General features: G+C 39.7%; 2 protein-coding genes across 6 annotated transcripts; one reads left to right on the top strand and one right to left on the bottom strand.

The window, feature by feature from the left end:
* Nucleotides 1–64: 64 nt before the first annotated feature.
* On the bottom strand, nucleotides 65–18,965 carry LOC108127487 (very long chain fatty acid elongase 7). Of its 5 annotated transcripts, none has more exons than XM_070280772.1 (7): nucleotides 18,805–18,965; nucleotides 18,398–18,728; nucleotides 6,681–6,871; nucleotides 6,525–6,605; nucleotides 4,759–4,921; nucleotides 4,564–4,700; nucleotides 65–583 (listed from the first exon to the last, which is right to left on the bottom strand). In XM_070280772.1, exons 3-7 carry the CDS (start codon nucleotides 6,843–6,845, stop codon nucleotides 317–319), a joined length of 813 nt encoding a protein of 270 aa, XP_070136873.1. In that variant the 5' UTR covers nucleotides 6,846–6,871; nucleotides 18,398–18,728; nucleotides 18,805–18,965; the 3' UTR covers nucleotides 65–316. The 5 variants fall into 5 exon arrangements, with proteins under 5 accessions (XP_070136873.1, XP_070136874.1, XP_070136872.1 ...); XM_070280773.1 differs by having other exon boundaries at nucleotides 18,821–18,957; XM_070280771.1 differs by having other exon boundaries at nucleotides 18,398–18,965.
* On the top strand, nucleotides 17,190–21,433 carry sit (stuck in traffic). The gene is made up of 4 exons (XM_017244588.3): nucleotides 17,190–17,273; nucleotides 19,290–19,492; nucleotides 19,580–20,145; nucleotides 20,565–21,433. Exons 2-4 carry the CDS (start codon nucleotides 19,429–19,431, stop codon nucleotides 20,826–20,828), a joined length of 894 nt encoding a protein of 297 aa, XP_017100077.2. The 5' UTR covers nucleotides 17,190–17,273; nucleotides 19,290–19,428; the 3' UTR covers nucleotides 20,829–21,433.
* Nucleotides 21,434–22,317: the final 884 nt, after the last annotated feature.

The raw sequence follows: 22,317 nt of genomic DNA, 5'->3' as shown, positions 1-22,317 counted from the left end.
TTGCGCATACGCCCCATGGTCCATCCACGTTCGATCGATCAGCATGTGGACTTCCTCTGCGTCCGTGTCTGTGTACGCGTGTATGTGTGCTCGAGTGTTTTTATGTGTTTCTTTGTGTGTGTGTGTGCTTGCGTTTATGGCTCTTAAGCTTAGCTTAGCATAAGTTGAAACCTTTGTACCAAAACTACTTCCAACGCTTGTTCCTTTTACGTTTTCTCTGTTGCCAACACCAATCTGTTCAGTTTACAAGAAATTTTTGTTTCCCCTCGAGCATGGAAGCACTTATTGTCCATCTCCCATTCGGTTCTATATATTCTTAGTTAGCTTTCAGTTTCTGGGCCGGCAGTACCATCGTGCTGTTGTTGTTGCTGTCCGCCTTGAGAGGCGTGGCCGCCAGCTGCTTCTGTTGCTGCTGCTGCTGCTGAGCCTTGGACTTCCTGTAGCTCTGCATGTAGAAGTTCATGAAGAGGCAGAAGAAAATGGACGCATTCAGCAGGAGCAGGGCGGAGATGAATTTCGAGAACTGGCACTGGTTGCTGAAGAGGGCGCGGGTGGTGTGGACAATGCATAGCACAAACTGGGCCTAAAATAGGTAAAAATAAAGAACATTCATTAGAAGAAGTCTGATATAATGCATCTAGAAAGCAGTGTTTTCATAGTTAATTACATAAATTTATTTTGGGCGTTGTGGGAATCACATCACAAATAATCTTGTTACGCCTGAATACTGGGAAAGCTCCCAATAAAAAGACACACCCCCTTCTGGCCAGGTCACCACGCCAGTCAACTAAACTTGACCCACCTCTTTCTGGTCAGTCGAAGGGCAGAGCTGGTCTCGTTACGGAAGTTGTAACGTCATCCAATTAGCCATACTGCCGAGTCATAATTTTTTTCAAAGCCCACATTACAGCTCCTGAATGTGGCCAATAAAACGGCTGTTTGACTCTGTACGTTTGAATACGAGTCAACGGCAATGTGAAGCACCCTTGAGCTGGGCCCGGTAATCAAAAAGCACTCAAGGGGCGAGCAATTGAGTACTTGATTAGAATTAGTTGCAGTGACTATTAACTGCCGATGCTGTTAGTGTATGTTTTTCTTAGCCAGGTCTAACATGTTGGCTTTGGGCCCGATAGCTCGCGATAGCCGCTTCCAATGGCCTTTGGCGACCCCAAGGCGCGTGTTTTAAAACCCATATTCAACGCCTTCTATTAATGTTGATCGATCAGTACTCGGATATATGATTCGATTGCATCCACTCCCACCTGTATCGAGGAGTAGCGGAAAACCTGCTTGGCTTTCGTGTTTCTGTGTTTTGGATATTTTGGTGACCTACAAATTATTACGCTGGTCAGCCAAGCGATGCAGGTTTCCATTACCAGCGGAGCAGCGGCAAAGTCACTCAGCCAGTGGTGCACCGCGGTGGCAACGAAGTTGGCCAAGTTGGTAGCTGCAACAGCCAGTGGCCAAGTTTGCGTCTGCTGGCCGTTGAAAGCCAACGTCGACGCTTAAATGCTTCATTGGTCGAAACATGGATACAGTGGGCTTAAATTGATTGATGGAAATGGGCCAATCTTCTAACAAAAATGGATTTACTTTTGGAATTTTTCAAAAATTGCAATTCTTTGATGGAAATACTTTAAAAGACCTCCAGTAACCGCAGTAGCCTCCTTAATAAATTGAGCATAATTAAGTGCCAAATTATTTTTGCACGTTTTCCTAAGCATTTTGACCTCGGCGCTTTGTGTGGTTTCTGTTGGATTTCTTATGCAGGTTTATTGAAAGTTCTTCACGTTGGTGGTTGCTCGTCTGATAGAGTTTAGCCATAAGGTCTATCTTAAGCTCAATCTTGTTGGGCTGGTCAAAACATTTGACCCAAATAAATATATTTATTTTATCTGATTGCAATTAGAGATTGCTGTATGTAATAGACTAGCCTCCTTTCTAACTAGTTGTGGCCTACTTTTCAGCAAGGTCTTAGTCACCCTTTGCTGATCATATTGCCCTTTTAATTCAGAGATAACCACTATTAATTGTTACCAATTAAATTAGAATTATCTAGCCGATTCGTTCCACTGTTCCCCCTTAATTATTTTCAATCGATTGCGCAATCCTGCCATAGAGCATTGAATGTTGTGTGCGTTTACCGGTAAATACCAGGCTTGGTGCACTTGCAACATGACTGAACTGGACACCAAACGTAAAACTGGATGCCAACATGAACGAGTACCGGCCACTGGCTAGCAATTGATAGTGGCAGATCACTTGTTGACTTTTACCCAGACACGCCGTGCCAAATTGCATGAGTAGTCTGCCCAGTGGTCGCCATCGGCAGCCGCAAAGCTATAGCCAAGTGCTGTGTTGCATTTACGGCTGTGTGTATGGCCGACATCGCAATAGCCGACATAGACACTCACCCAGTTGGTGTGGCAAGTTCGTCGCGGTGCTGGATAAAAGTGAACGCGCTGCTCGGAGCACGGAGCCGTGCTTCTGGTAGCCCGACATTCATTGCCGCAAAACGGAACGAACACGAAATGATAATGTAATCGAAACTGGTCGGATCGGCGGTGCACCAAATGTGGAAACATTTTGGCACTGGTGGGATTGGAATTGGCCTACCTCGGTTGTTCGCCGAGGATGTTGCAATAAATCGCGTCTAGCACGCCGTAAATGTTGCTAACAGCAATCAGCAGAAAATCGGAACTCAACTTCAACTTGGGCTTGGCTATTAGCCATAATTTGGAGCATGCGATGTGTGGCTATGTGCTTTTATTTCTTTGTGGCTAATTGCCGGACAGGAACTGAAAGAATCCGACTGGTTGCCCGCGCAATTGCTACCGCTTTTGAAAGCAAAACAACACAACGTTCATACAACGTACGTTAGCCTAAGCACTGCCTAGAGCAATAAAGGTAAACAGTTGCCGTGGTGGGCATGACAGATAAATTATCTGTAAGATGCGCTCGCCTACTCATTAAAAATGTCAGTGCAGCGCAGCACGGCGGTAATCGCATAGAATTCAGCGACAACCAATTGGAAAATAACAAGAAAAATGCTCAATAACAGCAGCAACAATAAAACTAGAAGACACAACAACAATGAGCGAAATAAGCGCTAAAATGGCTAGATGTATGCAAAATATCATAGACGCATAAAATGAGCACAGTGAGCACTCCTTAGCGGAGATTGTAAGCTCACGAAGGGGGCGGGTTCAGTGACCGGTTTTCGAATAGTAAAAATATCAATAAATTGGATATGTTTGTGGGCCATCACAGGTGTATTTACACAATTAGTTCCTCCTTTTTAGTTAGGTATTAACTCAATTCCTCGTGTGAGTATTCTAGGTTTCAAAGAAAAAGGTATTACATATTCTGTTGAATTTATGTCTTGGATTTTTATTGACCAACTTACTTACCCACTGCCTATTCCCACTGCCTATTCCTCCTGTACAATAATTTCTATATAAGCCTGTGCTTGCTACTTAACTTAGTCACCGATCGTTTGACAACTCAACTGTGGAGCAGCGAATGCTCAAGGCGGTTCACAACAAGCAGCGAATGTGACAACAACTGCTACAACAGCAATGAATCGCGATTCGAAGGAGGCCAGCTTCGGCAGAACAAACTAAACTTGCCATATTTCCATGCGTTTCAAGAATTTCGAAACTTGGAAAATGAGATAGAGATACAGAAACGAAAAGTATCTATACATGCGAGCTAAAATGCAATGAAACTTACATACATAAATACTATACTAGCCCCAGGCAGCGTTGTTCAAGTATGCTTGGGGACTTTCAATTATGCGTATCAACGTAAACAAAAAGCAAAGACTGGTCCATGAGAACCGATCAAGTGGAGCCGAGCCAATCCCCTACGGTAGCCTAGACAATATTGGTAACAAAAAACAGAATGGGAATAACCAGAAACACGTCGAGATCAAATTGGAAGTGGTCTGATCACATCATCTCTGAATTGGTATTAATTTCGGTGACAAAAAGTGTGGTTCTCGGATATAGATAGGTCTTGTGCAATTTCTCAGAATGCATCATTGATGGTCGAGAGATTTGGCCTTTGGCTCGAAAAGTTTGGGCCAGAAGTTTGCCAAAGTCTTAGCGCCAAGACAAACAAGCGGCGGAGGCCGAATCTTAGTGTCTTAGGGGTTTCAGAGTGGCATTTCGGCGTTTTAGCAAATGCAAGACACAGTTAGAAGCATTAGCCAACATTTTATTTTGGCAATAAAACACACAAACACATAGCAGCTGGTCTCTACTAGTTGTGTGTGTTCAAGTGCCTTTGGGCCGAATGAATAATGCCAATTTATGTGGCAGAGGCTGACTCTGAGGCACGGCTCGGACTGCCGGTCTAACTGGTTTGCATTTTTGGCGGCGTCTTGGCCATTCCAGCCGAAAGCCGAAAAAAATCTAGCAATTGCCAACAGCGACTAAGTTCGATCTAAGTCCGAATAAATAACATTTCACACATGCCGAATTCTAAAACAAGTTTCATTTAATTTTTAGTTGGCTGGTATCTGTGCTGGAACTGATTCAATTTTAATGAGACGGTACTTACGATCTGGAGCTCAGTCATATATTTCTTCCACCACAGGAACTTGGCGTATTCGGGTCCCATGGCGGCCATCATGTAATAGAAGTACATGCACACGTGCACGAAGTTGTTGAGCAGATTGGGGAATGTGGCATTTCCACCTGAGAACAATAGTAAAGTTTAGGATACTATCACCCTGCAAATTGTGTAGAAACATACCTGCCAGGAACTTGACCAGCACCCATGTCTCCAGCGGGGTCACCGAGTGGTGATACACATGCAGCCAGGTGATCTGCGAAGACTTCTTGCGCAGCACAAAGAACACGGTATCAGCGAACTCGGTCAGCTTCGAGAGGTAGTACAGATAGCACAGGTTGAGCATCTAGAAAAAAAATAGAGGAAAAAAGTGAAAGTGCGTGGTTAGAGTGAGAAGAAAGAGCTGTTAGTGCGGCTGACCTAGCAAGGTCGTTGCTCAATTCTCGCCCACCGCCCACCGAACTACTAGCAACGTGCCCAATTAGCGTAGAAACCGCCGAATAGAAAAGAAGAACTTGCGCAATGACATTGACAAAGTTTCGTTCCGCCGCGTCTCGTTTACAAAAGTTTCGTTTCGGGTTGTTTCTTTTCGCGTACAAAGCCAAGTACTTGACTATTTTGTTTTCATTTTTCATGCTAAAGAATTTGCTGGTGCAAGTGTTTGTCCATGTCTTCACATCTTCATGTCGTCGCGGGGGCACATGCGGCGTATGAGCAATGCAAACAATGCCGACTTTTATGGCTCTCCAAAGGCGCCGTGGACTTATGGAAATGTTAATAAAACTGGATGACGGATGCTAATGACACTAAAGTTAAAGTCCAGCCTTTGTGTCAGAGTTTATTGACTTCTTTGTTTTCTGTTACTATTTGAGTTGGTTGCGGATGTGAAACCGATCAATGAATGAATTGGGAAAAAGGCCTCTTGGCGTTTACAGATTTTATGCTCTATTGACTTAAGACCCAAACATCGACAAGTACAATCACAATTGCAAACAACCGGCGGAATAAGCTGAACTGTTTGAAACCGCAGTAAATGTTGCTAATTTGATTGTAACACAGGCAATACTAGAAGACCTTGGGGGAGTGGCAGTCTCTAATTGTGGAATGATGAAATTTATATGCACTGCCTATGATACAATAAATGTTTTAAATTCTAATCAAAGGTGTTAAATATGAGTAGTTCTTATACTTTTTAACTAAAGTGTTGGAGGTTAGATTTTAAATCACATAAAGATAAAATCAAGAGCATTTTTCCATCGGGGCTACTCGCGTTTTCAATTGCTTTGGTTTACCATTTTACGAATATTTAAATGCCTCATTTGTGGTGCACGGACAAATTGGCATAAAATTATGTATTTAGCTTTAAACTCTCATTACACAATTACTTATTTAATTGTTTTTTGTTTCTGTCTGGGAAAAGGGTATGCAATCAATAAGAAGGCGTAACAAATTGCTGTCCGAAAAGCAATTAGTTGTAGAATTTGGATTAAGAAGTTTCTTTTGGGGGGTTTCTGGCCTCTTAATTGCCCGGCTCAGACATTTGAATGTGAACTTTGTGCCGTCATAGAGGCATAATTAAAACATTATACCATAGGTCTTTGTTTCATTTTTTTTTATTTTGTGTCTGCGCGGTCAGCAAAAAATCAAGTGGCTTTGAGCTGAACTTTACGCGCACACTAAATTGGTCTTGAGGCTGGCGGAGTCAGTGAATCATCAGAAATAAAGGCAACGAACTTGCTAGCCGAGAGCGGAAGATGACTCCGGCAAGGTGAGGCCAAAACAAAAAAACGAAGAAGAAAATGATTAGTTATATAATGGAACTAATAAAATGACTTAAGTCCACGCGTGCCTCACGACACCGAAATTTAATTCGGGAATAAGCGAGTTTCGATCGAGTTTTGATTATGACTTCAAATTTAGAATTTGAATGACCGGTTGCGTCAACTTACCCGCTTTGAACTGGGACCATCAGAATAGTCGACCGGTTGGCACTTCAGATTGTAGTAGTTCAGCCAGCCAGCCATTAGATGCTGGAGCACAATAAAAAACGGGGATCAGAGTTAGAGGAGGGCATACATTAGGCTAATTTCAAAGTCCGGACTCACCTCATAAAACATGTAGCCGCTGAGCAGCACCTGGAAGGCGTTGTAGACGACCAGGGTGCGTCGGAGTTGGAAGGGCTTGCGGTCGCGCATGAAGAGCGGTCCCAGAACCAGGACCCAGGATAGGTAAACGGCCACTAGACCGAACGTGAACATAGGATGGTCCATTAGCGGGTACCGTTCAGCTCGCGGATCTGTCAATTAAGCAGAGAAATCACAAAATTAATAACCAACATTTACTTTTTAATTCATTTCGTTTTCTGTTTCTGTGTATGTTAGTCCAGACACGTCGCAGCAGCTTACATTTGCATTTCATTAGTTTATAGCACTTCGCGTTAAGATAACCATTCAATTTATCTGAAGCTGAATTTTTAAAACCATTTGCCGGCAGTGCTGTCACTGGCGGGAATCGTTTAAAGTGTCAACAAGTCGCCTTTGCGCTGAGCAATAATTGTAAAAATATGTGAGGTCTGGCATGCCAGCTTATTAAGGAATTATTCCACTTCTAAATAGGCATTGTCGTCATAGTTCAGTAATAAGTGGAGGAACCCCCAGGACCATTATGGTAATTAATTGCAATAGAGCTTGGAATTTTATATTGATCAACATTTCCACTGCCCCCTATAGTTGTTTACAACGGAAAATGATTAAAAACACAGTCAAGATTTATGAACCCATAATATTGCTAATAAAAGTTGGTTGATTTAAATATATTGCAAATTGCCAGTGGAAATATATCGTCACGTTTTTAGATAATAATTCTTGACCTGTATTATTAGAGTGTCAATGGTTCGACGATCTTTAATATTTTATAACTTTTATTTTAAGTAAATTTATTTGTATTTATTTTTTTTATTTGTAATTCGTGTATTAATTTGTATTAATTTTTATTTGTATATATATATATTAATTATTATTTTAATGAAATTTTGTTAAAAATTAATAATCAAGTTTGTGTCCTAAGTCTTTTGTTTGAAATTAATTCCTTTACTGTTTTTAGTAAGAAATAGTACATTTAATTAGTTTTATAATTATTAATTAAAGTATTGAAACAAGTTTCTTTGCTTTTAATAGTATTTGGATGTTATTGATCGTTCTCCATTGACGTTTTCATTGCCGGGAATATTTAAATGAACCCTTCGGGCAATCAAAGCGTCAAACGCAAAATCTATCCACAATCTTGGCTTTGAATGGCTTTGATTGTCATTGTATTTATTAAATACATGCTCAGCTGCACACGAAAAATAACTAAAGGTAAACTTTTCGATGTCGCTTCAAAAAATATCTAAGATAAGCCATGTCAGTGGCTCGCCAAGGCACAGAGCTGAGGGGTTTGCAAAAGGCGTCTGCTTCTGGTGGATATCCAACTAAAAATAATTTACTAAGCCTAAGATTTGTTTCAGTCTCAATCCATTTACAATGCCTCGTTAGCTAATTTAAATTTATTGACCTTTTAACGGTTATAACTGGAACGGTATTTACCTTTTGTCTATCTCTATATACAATTTTGAGGAATTATTTTTTGAATTTTTGGAATACCCCAGCTCAAATATTGAAATCCCCAAAAAAATATCATTATGATCCACCTCTGAAAAATGTAAATACTTTTTAATTACGTTAATAATTGTCAAAAATACAATTGGCATGGCCAAGGTCGCCATATAATACCGCGTACACATAGAAGACACGAAAAAAAAACCTTTTTTTAATTGTCCTAGAAGTTTTTTGACTGAGCTTTCGGCTTTGTGTCTTCTGTTTTCGTTTTCGTTTCGGTTTCTTTTAATTTTTTGTTGGGTTTTGTGTTTTGCCGTTTTTTACGCGCTTTGTTGGCGTTAATGTTAACGTTTTTGTTATGATTTGCGAGACATTAAAAATGGCAATTCATCATATTTATGCACTTATAATGTGGCTACAATTGGAGTGTTGCTGCACTTGTTGCATTGTTTAACGATTGTCTGATTTATGGATCTAAGCAAACAGGGAGTATGACCGATTAAAGACACTTGACACCTACCGCCGTAATCCTCTTCCACCAATTGGTAGTAGCGCTGGACCAGGCCCGTGTAGTTGCGCGAGATGTGATGGGTCTTGAACTCATCGAGTGCAATATTGGCGATCTCCACGACCATTTCGAATCGCGAGCTGCCGTTGTAGTAGTGGTAACTCATTGCCATCTTGTGGTTTTTTGATGATTCTTTGCTGCTTTAATCTTAGAGTTGCAAAACTCTAGTTTCAACACTTTTGGTTTGAATCCTATTCTTTGAAGATTCTGTTCGATTTTGTCAGAGGCCTGCCGCAGGATTTCTCATGCTGCGCTCAAGCCGCGTGGTGTAACACTTTATTATCCGGCTTCTGTCTAGATACTAGAAGAAGCTCAGCACACGCTCAGAAAATCACTTTTCGACTCGTTTCGCACCAATTTCAAAATACTTAAGTTCGACGCGCAGACTTGGCTTGGCTTGGATTCTACCACCACACCGTAGGAATGTTTATGCTCAACTGAATCTGAAACTTCTCAGCAATCACAAGATAAAGTAACTTTTTCGCTGCCGCAGAGCAGAGCAGTGGCACTGGCAGCAGCAGCGTCAGGCGGCAGCGATCGCGTCGCTTGTGCAAAATACTTAGCAACTACAACTACAAAAATTCGAAAAAATAAAATGAAAATCACCAACACACTGGTACTAGCAGAAATATTCGTAAATACTAACGATCCGACGACTTCGGAAACTAAACGAAAACCGACTGCTCACACAGAACAACGGAAGTTTCGTTAAGTTTGCCGCACTGCATGCAACTCTACGTACGAGTATCTATATTTGTACCAGTATCTGTATCTGCATTTGTATGCGTGCATCTTCGTATCTGTGCTTGGCCCAGTGAGTTGGTTTTTTTTTTGGTAGCTACTCGGTGATTTTTTTTTGAACATGTTCCGTTTGGCATTCAACTTTGATGCTGCTGCCGGCCGCCGTTTGGTAGTTTTGCGGGTGAATTTGCTTTTTTATAGGTCAATGCACTAAGCTATGGTTGAATTAGTTAGTGTTTGAAAATGGAAATGGAAATGGAAATGGCTTGGCAAAGAACATTCGAATGCCTTGTATGTTGAGTACTATTTGGTGAAGAAGCATAAGCGTCAAAGGGTTAATTTCCAAGTAAATATTAACTTATATATTAAAGTGCATAAATATTATAGTGAGATTCCTTAAATATTTATGCACTTGCGGAATTTCGCATGGAATTTCATTACTGTTGAATTAACATTTTTCTAAACATTTCGAATACAATTTGTATTCTTTATTGATTACCACTCAGTTTAAAAATAAAGTCGTGAATTGTTTTTGTTTAAATAATTCTAAATCGATTTGATAAACCCAGTAAATATTTTCCAAACCCCAATCGATGGAAAAAAACGGGGAACGGAAAAAAATATTTTTGTTTTTCTATCACAACTATAATTATTTAAAAACGTCACACTTATTATTATTTGTTTACCTACTTATAACGACTTGAATTAACACAGAAATTTCTAGTACATTAACTAGTTAATGGCTTAGTTATAATCATATCCAGTTAGGGAACCCCGGGGGAGCACAGAGAATAAACCCACCTCAACATATGGAAAAGAAATTTCTCGGAAACCTGTAGTGTTATTTTCACACTTTTATTTTTCGTCTTCAAGGAGTGCAACTATTTGCTTAGCCGTAAAGTACAGGTGATTAAAACGAGTTTTTAATGTGTGTGCTTTACTTTGCCTTAAAGCTTAAACTACAATAAGTAGAGTGCTTATGCTAAGCCATTTCCTGGACTTCCGGCTTGTCATTCGGCGACCTTAGGCCATGTGATGATTTTAGCGACAGAATTTTTTTTGTAATTCCCCATTCATGCTTACAAGCTAGCCAGAATAACCTGTTCTCGGGCATTTGGCCCTGAAGGTGTTGATTTGGGGCTGGTTGATATGCTAAATAAATTCTTGGGCTGTTAGACATTCGGGCAGCATCATCCAGAGGATTCTAGAGTGTGGTAAACGTGTCAAGGTGGCATCTAATTTTAGGTTAATATGGCCTTAGATTCATAATCGATATGGAGTAGTATACTGTATGGTACGTGCAGAGGCCTATCGTGATCAAGGCAACAAGGTATGAGGCACTGGCACAGGCCATGGGTCATTAAATTGTGTAAAGTATCGGACGTGCGACAAAGCCTTCATCGGGCAATCTTACGACAGGTAATTATGGCCATTGAGTGCCGCTCGAACGACTCTCTGCACAGAACCATTTTGCGTTTTGTGACAAATTAACGCCGTGCTCATTGAGTGGCAAGCAAATTGTTCTTTGAAGTTCAGTACAGCTCGGTTCGACCTTTGACTGGCTTGATTATTTTGGCCATGTTGGCAAGGATGACGTTGCTTGGCTTCTATTGCTTCTGTTTCAGCTTCTTCGTCTGCTAACGGTTGAATGCGATCGGCCATGCTTGGCCCGGCTTGGACGGCTCTGCCATTTCGTTTTCACTGGCTCCTAGCCCGTGGATGAGCTTGGTAACAATTCACCAGACCCATGGCACTTCACGGTCTAGGTCTAGGTTAGTCGGAAGTCAAAGAAGGCAACACCGCCAGCCAACCGGACCAAGATTTCGATGATAAATGTATGCTTTGATAGCTCCAGTTTTGTTGTGATCTTTTGAGACTCTTTTTTTTTGCCGGCATCTCTATTATTGTTTTTGTTTTTGTGTATTTTTTTGCGGCAAAATCATTTGGCAAATTTCCGTTCCATCAATGTGATATTAGTATTTGCCATTGGCTAAAAATCTTCGTCTCTGTCATAAATAATATATTTTGAATATGTTTATTATGGTCGATGTTAAATGTTTGTCGCTTATTATACGCCTGATTAATGGCCCTGGTGTTGAAAAGACTTAAGGAAATTTCAATCGAACAGCAAAATTTGTCACAAGTTAATTGGGAAATTGTTAAACATTTGTTAAAAGCTTCAATATAAAAATTATAGTTTTCTTTAGCGATTTTGACACTAAAAAGGTCTGAGAAGGAGTTAAGATGCTCCTCTATACATATACCATATAGGTTCAAAACCAGTTGGGAAAAATATTAGTAGACCCTTATATACAAACTTTCATATATCATGAAAATTTTAATTAAATTTTCAATATTTATTTTTCTCTTTTTATTTCACGACACTAAAAATTTTTGTGTTATTATAATATTATTGTATTAATACTTAAAATTACTTAAAATCCTTGTACAAATTTTCTTTATCCAAAAGCCTGTTTTAGAGTTTATTTGCTTTTGAAAACTAGAATTTTAGAAGAGATGAGATCAAAAACCTGAAGAAAACTTTTGAAACATTGTAAGGCCTTTATAGAAACTTTCCTATGTCCAGAAACCGGCAATTAAAGTCTTAACATTTATTTTCCACTATTCATTCATCAATACCTGACGCAATCAAATGGTTAGCAAGTTGTTATATATTTTATCGGCAACGGTAGAGTAACATATAATAAACAACAATATAATTTCATAATATTTACTTTAGCGTTTAGCTTACTCATTGCTGAACCCTGATTCTAACCATAGAATGTTTGCTAGACCGAAGAATGAGTTTGCAGATATTTTAATTAGCAAGAGTATGTGGCAAAAAATAATTAACAATCATAAATTAATTAGCGTTGAATAGAGTAAGGTGTGGGTGTTAACACGAGAGACCGTGAGGGCGTTTTCTGGAGCGTTTTTAAGTGCTTGAGCTGGAATCGATTAACCGTCGACCGTCGACCCGGGGCGTTTTGTAATTGATAACGGCATTATTTTCGAAAGGCAGACCACTTAAGCCACCTCCCCCTGACAGATTAGAGGTCAAATCAAATCGAAGCTGTAAACAGCAATTACTAATTACACAGTTACTGTAGCTGGTTAAAGATTTTTATTAAGCCGGGCAGGCATTTTTTTATGCAAAGTTGCGCAATTTCTGCCATTGGATTGCTAAATGTTTCATGTCAACTTTTTGTCTGCCCGGATTATCTGATCCGCGGATCTGGCCATACTTAGTCTTAATTGCGTTGCAATTTGGTGCAGAAAAGCGAGCACGCCCTGACCTTGAAGACGGCCCAAAATCCGAAAGAGACACGGCTTTTAATGGCGAGTATTTAGAGATATTTATACCGCATGCGCGGATGATTTGGAGCGTTGGAATTTCAGGCTCAATATGCGAGCTGCCATGGCTAAGACTTTTGCCAAGCACACATCACATTTGGCCCTAATTGGATGGGCAAATCCAGAAGCGGCCTGCCCAGCTTCACTTGGGCAATCGCCAAAGAATCGAAGAGGCCGAAGAATCGATGGTCGGGCTCACTAATTTGGCTAAAATGATTTAAAGGCCGAGTGTTGCGTCTTGGGGTTGTTAATCAATTGGCCAAACTTCTGTTCGGTTACAGCAAACATAAACATTTAAGAAAATAATAAAAAAAAAGTATTCAATGAAGAAGGTACTCCCAGATATATGAGCTCAACAAACAAGTCTGACGGAACGGCTCTTGGCATGTTTTATTTTTCGGGTTTATGAGCCAAGACGGCACTAAATGACAAAGTTCTTGGCAACTCACGAGGTTCGCAAACGCTGAACTTGAAATTAACAAACTCTGCGATACATATTTCGGAATATTAATTAAGAGCGGGCTGCTCCAAGAATAGATCCCGCGTCAGTCAATTAGCAATTAAAAGTTCACTTTGAACTTGACACAGTTGTTTAGCGCAAAATTAAATACATCTACAAAAAATTGCCACATAATATTAATGAAACGAACTGGCTAAAATGCTGGCAGAAAATATCGAGACTAGAATTTATAATTATGCATTTTAATTGGCCACTAAATGAAAACGGCTCTGCGTTATCGAATCTATTAAGCTTCTTAGGCATATTCTCTGTTTCGTCGTCACCGTTCGATCGATCGATTGGAGTGATCAGGAAACGGAAGTACGATTTCTTTTTTGCTACATATTAATCTTTTTGTTTTTCTCTCAATTTATCGCCCAAAACGAGTTCCTTCAAGGGCAGAGCAGCCGGCGGCCACTACGACTACGACTCCAAAATTCCAAAATTTCGATTGATCGAAAAAGAGGAGAGTGCACAAGAGACCCACTAGATTTATTAACTTCGCCCGCTCCGGAATACTGTCGATCGGCATTTCCGTGCTTGGCCAAACGAGTTCGATTTGCGCAATTAGAGCCACAGCCACTTGGGCCGAGATGATGAGTGCCTACGGAGCATCGACCTGGTTACAGCCCCAAGATGCCCTAGAAGCCTTGTCATGTAACCTGTTAATCGGAACTGTTTTAACGGCTATTATCTATTTGGGTGGCAAATCAAAGGGCTCTAGAAATACTATAATTTTGGTTTAATCACATATATGTATGATATTGCTCTGTAGAAGTTTTTTTTAAAGTGGTTATAGAATGCAAATGTTTACTTTGAAAAGTTATCATTTTAAAGAACCCCAATGAGATCGTTCAATTAGTTTCGGTAACAATCCCAAATAAGCATTTAGTTTTATATACAATTTTTGATAATATTAGTTTAGTTAATGAAACTTTAGTTTAAGTTAAGGTTTCATTAAATGTACTCTTTAGAACCAAAAATCTACCTCAAAGATTACTGTTTTTTTTTTAATTCAGTTTTATTTAAGAATAAATAAATTAAAGAATAAATAATAAGTTATATACCTTAAGAAATCTGTCATTTTCCGTTAGTTAATAATAGAATATATTAATGCCAATTGTTACATTTCATTTATTAAAATAAATCCTAATCGCATAAGTTATTGTAAGTGACGGAAGCTATATTTAAATTATTGAATACCCTCTAGTTAAACAAGGCTTAACTCAGTTTAAATCATGAACTTCAAGTTTTTGTCAAACTTAATGGCTAATAACTAAAACCATGTTTTAGCCATAATCTGGCAACGCTTTTGGGAGCTTTAAGCCGAGCTTTGAAAACTTCAACCATAGATGTCGATAGGTAGCCTAAAGATGTTAAAATAAATGCAAGGAAACCAAAAAAATAAGTTTGTTAAAAGCTATGAATATTTTTAAGCAACTTTCATTTTATGTAAAAGTAAGGTTTTAAATTATTTGTATTCCAAAAGTAAGTCTTGGCCAATATATATCTCCAACATTCCGATTTTTACAAGATCTTTTTCAAAAGGCTGTTAGTACAAATTTGAAAAATAAATAAATAAATTGAATAATAAATTTCGCTTTATTATAAATTTAACTTAAATTAAGGCGAAACCTTTAGTAGCTATAATTTTTATTTCTTCCTAATAAACTTAATTTTTATATTCGTATTATTTAAACAAGAAAATAAATATGTAAAGACTTCTCTACTTATATTATTCTGCGGCTTCTGCAAACAAATTATATTTTCAAATGGCTAAAAACAGCTAAAAAGACAACACTAACTCACAAAAAGTTCAAAAGCGGTCAATTAAACATTTAAGAGCCTCATTTACAATTGCTGTTAACAATCTAGGTAGTAAAAACTGCTGTAGGCCCAGCGATAAACTTGACTTTAACGTGGCTTTAAATTTGGGATGCGTGTGGTTTGTTTAAAATCGGAAATTGATTGGAAAATTTGCAAATTGTTTGGCGCCCTTTCCGCCGACCTTGGCAACATGTTTAGGCCACAATATGTCTAATTCATTTTTAATGTTTTGTCGAACGACCAATTAAGAATTCTAAAAGGCAAACAAGCCTCGCTTGGCAAAAGAGATTTTTGCAAAAATTTAATTGTTTATTTTTTCTACGCAATTTGGCTGAAAAAAGGAGCGATGACAGGGGGGGTGATCGAATACAAACAAATACAATAATAATTGTTTAACGGTTGTTGTCGGCCAGTTTGGCTGTTGGCTATGTAAATGTTTGCGGAAGATATTTGCATAACTCGCAGTTCGCGAGTTGCCCTCCCCTGGCCACCGACTATGCTTTTTGTGACGGGTCTTAATATTCGATCGCGATCGCATGAATCGTCTGCAGCCACAATGATAATAAACTTAAAATGTCTTTTGCATGTTATTATGATCGGGTATACGGCCAAACAAAAGACGCATGTCAATGGACAAACCGGAAGAAGTGTGGTCGTGTGGTGGTGTGGTGGCAGGCAGCTGACTTGGCTCACACGGCGTATGATTGATTCCTGACGAAGGGATTCACCCGCTGACGGCATTCACCCACATTCGACCCGAAAGCCTAATCATATTCGCCAATCGGCGATCTGGTGAGCTGGTTTTAGATTCGCATAAGTTAAACGCTAATCGCGATGAGGCAAGTTCAAGTTCAATTCGCCGGTGACACAGTTAACTCCGGATGACCCCAGCCTCTAAAGACTCAGCCTCAGTCTGAAATGTTGGCCAAAAGCGTTGGTGTTGGTGTTGGATTGGTTACGATTTCATTAGCCATCGTCTTGACCCGGAAGTGGCATCGATTGAGGCGAGGGGTGATCTTTGTGGATCATTAGAATCCAAGCCCTAGGCCTCAAGAATTTGTATGTAAATGATGCCTGATCGGCACTCGTGTCTCCTTGAATTAAATCGGCTTTAACGGAACTTCCAAAACTTAAATTATACAACATAATGCCGTAAATCGTAGAGTTAAATGCTTGTTTAAATCAGATATTGTAATATAGCCCGAGAATCTTGTTGATTCGGCAGAATTCTTGTCCAACTCCGCATGTTCTAAACGTAAAGTTCAACGATAATTTGGGTCAAGGTCGGCAAAGATATAAGACGAAATAGAATGAAAATCTCATTTTGCGGTCTGGGGTTCTACAATCTTTGTTTGATTTCTCTGCTTGGCTAATGATGAAAGTGCTGAGCTGGAAAAAAGTAAAAGCCCATTCAATAATGACTATAAAGTGTTTGGAAAATGATTAATTAATATTTCCAAAGTCACCTGTTGCAGGTTCAGAGATTAAACAGAATTATTCTCCGAAATATATATTTGTTTAGGTATTGGGTCTCTCAATTGTTGTGACCATATCGATTCAGAACCGAAAACTATTGAAGAATATTTTATGATTCGTTTAATTGTTGAAAAGGCTGCAATGCCAAATACAAAACGAATTAAAATTTAAGCAAATTTAGCAAACAGCACAAAAACAAAGAGCCGCCACACATACAGACAGTCTCCCAAATATTTTATCACCACACAGCATAAGCTGGTGTCATCGTAATTATCAATAGAAAAACGAGACCAGGCTAAGATCATTCGATACATCCAAATGCGAATACGTTTGAATCGAATCCACAAGGCACAAAAGAACATTTCCAACAACGTTCAAGACGAAGATGAGCATCATTATAGCGACAACCTGCCGAAATGGCCGAGACAAAAGTTCCGAGCCGAGCTAAACAAAAACTGAAACTGAGCCAAAACTGAAAAAATAAAAACAAAAATATACAAATTCGTGGCTGAAAGAGCCAAAGAAACAGCAACACCAAATCGAACCTTTAGACGAAATTTTTATACATAGCGGCGTACAAATCGGCTTGGCAGTTCAGTGCGCGTACAAGTCTCGTGGGTAGCGGATGCCAGCAAAGGTATCTGCCCGGCTCCTCTTGGAGCTAAACTAAGCTATAGTCTAGTCCCTAATATCAGTCATAAGAAGCAGATGAAACAAGAGTTACAAAAAACAGAGGTGTCATGGTGTTAACATTAATAGTTGTCGCTACAATTGTCGGTGTTGCTGCTGTATCTGTATCTGTTGCTGGTTTTTGGTGCCTGATACTGCTGTTGTAAATTAAGTGCACGGCAATCGAAAGATTGCAACAGGTGCCTCAAGCTCTTCATTTGTGCGAGTGTGTGCGCGTGTATCTCCCAGTGATTAATCAGATCAAATACTTTTGGACTAGAAGTGTGTTTCATTCAGGGAAACCAATCCGGATTCCACTCACATATTTCACATTTTTTGTTCTTCTGGAAATATATGTCAGTGGATTTCGGTCAATGGTCTGGTTTAGCGAAAAATTAGACAAATATGGCTAGTTTTTAAAGTCTAGTTCTGAATTCTCAATACCAGATCTCATATTTCAGCCAAAAATGAGCTAAGAACTCTCACTTGGAACAACTTTTTTTTAATTTCCTTCCGTCAAGGTCACCAAACCCAAATCACTCACATCTTAATTTGCTAAAATGAAACCGACTTGGGTTTTTTGTTGGGCAATAGGTGACACAATTTTCTATTTGCTCGCTCGGGGCGTGGCCAAGGCCCATGGCCCATACAGACAATAAGCCCAAGAGCCAACAACAAATCCCGAGATCTTCAAGAGGGCCGCCGGCCATTTAACAAATGACTAACCAAGTGGAAATGCCTCAAAATTCCAAATTTGCCGACGATGATCAGCCAGACACGACGGAGACACTTGTCAGGTCGCCAGATATGTCTATGGGCATATCGTAATTCCCACCCATTCCCCAGAAGTCGGTCTAAGCCGCAGAGGTGGAAAATAAAATCACGTCAAGGTCTTGTCTTCATCTGAAAATTGATAAACTGGATTTTCTTGGCCAAATATTTATGGTGGCCGAGAAATGTGTTTAGCACCTTTGTGCCATTTGTCGCCACAGCCATTTTCTGAGCCAGATTCTGTTTCAACTGTTGCAGCTAATATTCGAATATAAACCTAAAGTGTGGTAGCAGGAAATGACTGGAATTCAAAAGTCAAACCTGTTGATTGCCGATGCTGGAGTGTTGGCCAACTCTTGCCCTTCAAAATATCTCCGTTTCCCTCATTTATTATTTTTTCAATTTGCTGCCCACTTGGCACCAAGAAGCCGATCAGAATAGCCTCGAAAATCGTAATGTTATTCGATTATTGCGGTCTTAATCGGCCTCTGCCAAGTTCAAGTGTGCGACTTCTCGAGTCAACGAACGTGATTATGGACTTTAGCATAATGGTCCTTCGAAGACTGAGTGGAAGCTGGAAGCTGGGTTCTTGAGGATGATTAATTATGGAGCATGGCATGAAGAACGTCTAGCTTGTACACCTGAATGGCTTCTGTTGAGATATCAAGTTAAGAGCCAAAACAAAAATGCACAAAACAAACACATTTTTTTTGTTGTATCTTTTATACCGAGCGGGTTACACACGTGAGGTTTTATATTTTCTTCATTATTTCTTTGAGGGTCCGGGTCCCAATTTAGCCGCCATGAGGCAACTGTGGCCCATGAGGTGGCCACCAATTTGTTGCGGACTGTTGTGCGCCGCGGTTGTTTAATTCATAATAATGAATATAATTTACTGTTACTGTTACATGATAATTTCACGGCATTTCACCGTCACCGTCACACCAAATCTCAGCAATGCGATTCCAATTGCTATTCTCTCGGCTTTGAATAATATTTTATTTATTCATTTCTGTTCACAGCAGCACGGCAACAGCCGAAGTTCCAGCGATCCACCAAAATGTTTAGTGGCTTGTGGGGATGGCATTAACATAATTTAAATATACTTATAGCTAATACTTGTAGTCTGTAGCTGGAAACTTGAAAAACTCTTTTGCTCATCCAGACTCCCTACTGATATTGTATGTTCCTCCCCATCCCATTCCCCATTTAGATTTGGCAAAACTCGTTCGTTGCGACGCGTGCTTAGCAGATTTTTAAATTTCACATCGAAGAGATATATATACTTCCATATATATATATTCATATAAATTTGTATTGTGGAAGCAGTTGGTTCGCAGACTTATTTAAAAATGGCAGACGTCAACGCAACGCAAAAGGTGGACTATTGGAACTTTCTGTTCACCGATCTGGCAGGTGAGTTGGGTTTTTGCTAGCACTGGCTCTAGCTAGGGGGTTTAATCGATTGGCTTTCAATTAATTTGTTGTCTTTTTGTCATGTAGATCCCCGCACCAATGACTGGTTCCTGATCAAGTCGCCCCTGCCCCTGCTGGGCATCCTGGCTTTCTACTTATTCTTCGTTCTTTACTGGGGACCCCGTTTCATGAAAAACCGCAAACCCTTCAAGCTGGAGCGCACCCTCCTGGTCTACAACTTCTTCCAGGTGGCTCTGAGCGTGTGGATGGTCTACGAGGGCGTCGTCATCTGGCAGTACTACAGCTGGCGCTGCCAGCCGGTGGACTGGTCCAGAACCCCCAAGGCCTACCGTGAAGCCCGTGTCGTGTATGTTTACTACCTGGCCAAGATCACCGAGCTGCTGGACACGATCTTCTTCGTACTGCGCAAGAACGACCGCCAGGTTACCTTCCTCCATGTCTACCACCACACCGTGATGCCCATGATCAGCTGGGGCACCAGCAAGTACTATCCCGGCGGACACGGCACCTTCATCGGCTGGATTAACTCCTTTGTGCACATCATCATGTACTCCTACTACTTCCTCTCCGCATTTGGACCCCAGATGCAGAAGTACCTGTGGTGGAAGAAGTACATCACCAACCTGCAGATGGTGAGTAAAAGGATAATATTTTGGGGTGCTTATAAGGAGTGGAATTTTTTTTAATATTTTTAAATTGCAAAGAAATGCTTAACAGTAAAAATGTATTTTGAATTTTTAAAGACTTTCTACAGTGGTAGAGTAGTTTGTAACATATGTTTTTAAAATATTTAAAACTTTATAAAAAAAGAAGATTTAATTTACTTTATAATAATTTAACAAAGAATTAAAGAATGTTGATTTACAAGAAAATCATTTTGCAAATAATTAAGTACCTATCAAGATAAAATCTAAAGCTTGTCTTCAAAAAGACTTGAAGAAGACTCTTTTGTAGAGATTTAGATATTAAATCTTTTTAACTACCCCAAAATAATTTTAATATAAATTTGTATGAAATTATTTCTAATATGGTGTATTTATCCCTATTTCAGATCCAGTTCTGCTGCGCCTTCATCCACCAGACCCAGCTGCTGTACACCGATTGTGGCTACCCCAGGTGGTCGGTTTGCTTCACCCTGCCCAACGCCGTCTTCTTCTACTTCCTGTTCAATGACTTCTACCAGAAGTCCTACAAGAAGAAGCAGGCCGCTGCCAAGGCCAATGCCCTGATGGCGGACAACAACAATGATGGCTGCGCCAAGGACCTCAACAAGGCCATTGAGTTGGACCACAAGCAGAAGCAGAAGGCCTTGTAGGCTGCCAGCCAGTTACCATCCACCGAACTGTATCACCACCCACCACCACCCCCCAACACACTCACACAAAGCCACACACATCCCTTCAATACTCGTGCAAAGCGAGGCACCCATGCTCTAAGTGCAACTTTGTTGACTAATTTCTTAAGTAATCCTCCGCCAAAAAACTCAAAAAACACCGCAAAAAAACCACAAAAATCAGAAAAAATAGAAAAAGTTACGAAATAGTTACATTCTGAAGCAAATTGAGTTTTCGAGACACAGATACACATATTATGTAAATGTCCAAACAGTTGAAATTGCTTTTTGCAGCCATCGTCATCATCGCACGCTCCGTTTGAAGTTGGCATTTTCGGACGGCGGACCCAAATGAAAGAAGTCGTATGTCTTTCGGCCAAAACTGAACTAAGTTAAGTTAAGTAAACAGGCAGAAGAAGCGTTTAGTTGTGTAAATAAGTGTAGGTACGCATATGAATATGTTTTCTTTAGATTTTATATACTCGTGGTATGTAAAGTAGGCATAAAAGAAGTGAAGCGAAAAGAGCTAACTAAAAATAGTAAATAGCAAATAATGAAACTATAAATGCAAACACATTTTACAAATAAATATAGAATTTTTTCTACAAAAATATCGAAAAACAATGCGAATTATTCTTTTGTTTAATGAATGGGAAGTGGATGGGGTGATCAAGGTCTTGGGAAGTTACAAAGGGAGTATTCTTCAACCTCTTGGACCTAAAAATATATCTATATTTATATCTATTTGTATCTAAATCTATTTGAGTCTTCAACTCAAATAATATATATGTCTAAAGTAAAAATAAATCTATTTATTTTATATTTATTAGTTGACTTTATAAATCTTGCTTTGCCCTTGAAAATATTCCAGTTTAAAGTCATTTCCTGTCGTAAACTCTTGCAGAATCATAAAAAGTTCATTCAACGTATGCTTGAAACCGCATTTTAATGATATTTGTTTAGGTGGACTTGTTGGGTCAACTCCACCCAGTTTCATCCTAATCCACTTATTCATAATCTCAGTTTAACCTTAGATAAAAATTGCTTGAGAAATAATCTTCTCAAGGAACTAATTTGAACCGAAGCATTGGGTGATATATGTATGTGGGTTTATTGAAAACAATATGCTCATTCATACATCGACGGAAGCCAAAACATCCGTGTGACTTAAATTATCGAAAGGGCGTGGCTAGAACAGGTCTATGGGGTGATGCAGCATGTCCAGTTCATGAATTTTTACGAGGCTCCAGCTCCGGCTCCGACTCTGAGAACTCAAGATGTTACCACTCATTAGAGCTTATTCTGATGTCGAGAAGCACCTTGAACGGCTGTCGACGAGATAAGAGTTTGATAAATTCCTTAGCCTTTTATTGATCAATCAGTCAAAACGGAACCCCGGCTAACTGGCGAGGCGGAAGTGAAAACGCATCTTCGAGTGGGGTTGCGGCGCGATGTGCGGATACAGTATCTG

This window comes from Drosophila bipectinata, chromosome 3R (assembly GCF_030179905.1).
Source record: "Drosophila bipectinata strain 14024-0381.07 chromosome 3R, DbipHiC1v2, whole genome shotgun sequence".
NCBI classification, from domain to species: Eukaryota; Metazoa; Arthropoda; class Insecta; order Diptera; family Drosophilidae; genus Drosophila; species Drosophila bipectinata.
This window is presented reverse-complemented; position numbering and strand designations above follow the sequence as displayed.

Coding starts and splice junctions, on each gene's coding strand:
- sit (XM_017244588.3), top strand. CDS start 19,429: ATGGCAGACGTCAACGCAACGCAAAAGGTGGACTATTGGAACTTTCTG. Junction 19,493..19,579: donor TCTGTTCACCGATCTGGCAG/GTGAGTTGGGTT, acceptor TTTGTCATGTAG/ATCCCCGCACCAATGACTGG. Junction 20,146..20,564: donor ACATCACCAACCTGCAGATG/GTGAGTAAAAGG, acceptor TCCCTATTTCAG/ATCCAGTTCTGCTGCGCCTT.
- LOC108127487 (XM_017244583.3), bottom strand. CDS start 8,851: ATGGCAATGAGTTACCACTACTACAACGGCAGCTCGCGATTCGAAATG. Junction 6,872..8,691: donor GGTGGAAGAGGATTACGGCG/GTAGGTGTCAAG, acceptor CTTAATTGACAG/ATCCGCGAGCTGAACGGTAC. Junction 584..4,563: donor ATATGACTGAGCTCCAGATC/GTAAGTACCGTC, acceptor TACCTATTTTAG/GCCCAGTTTGTGCTATGCAT.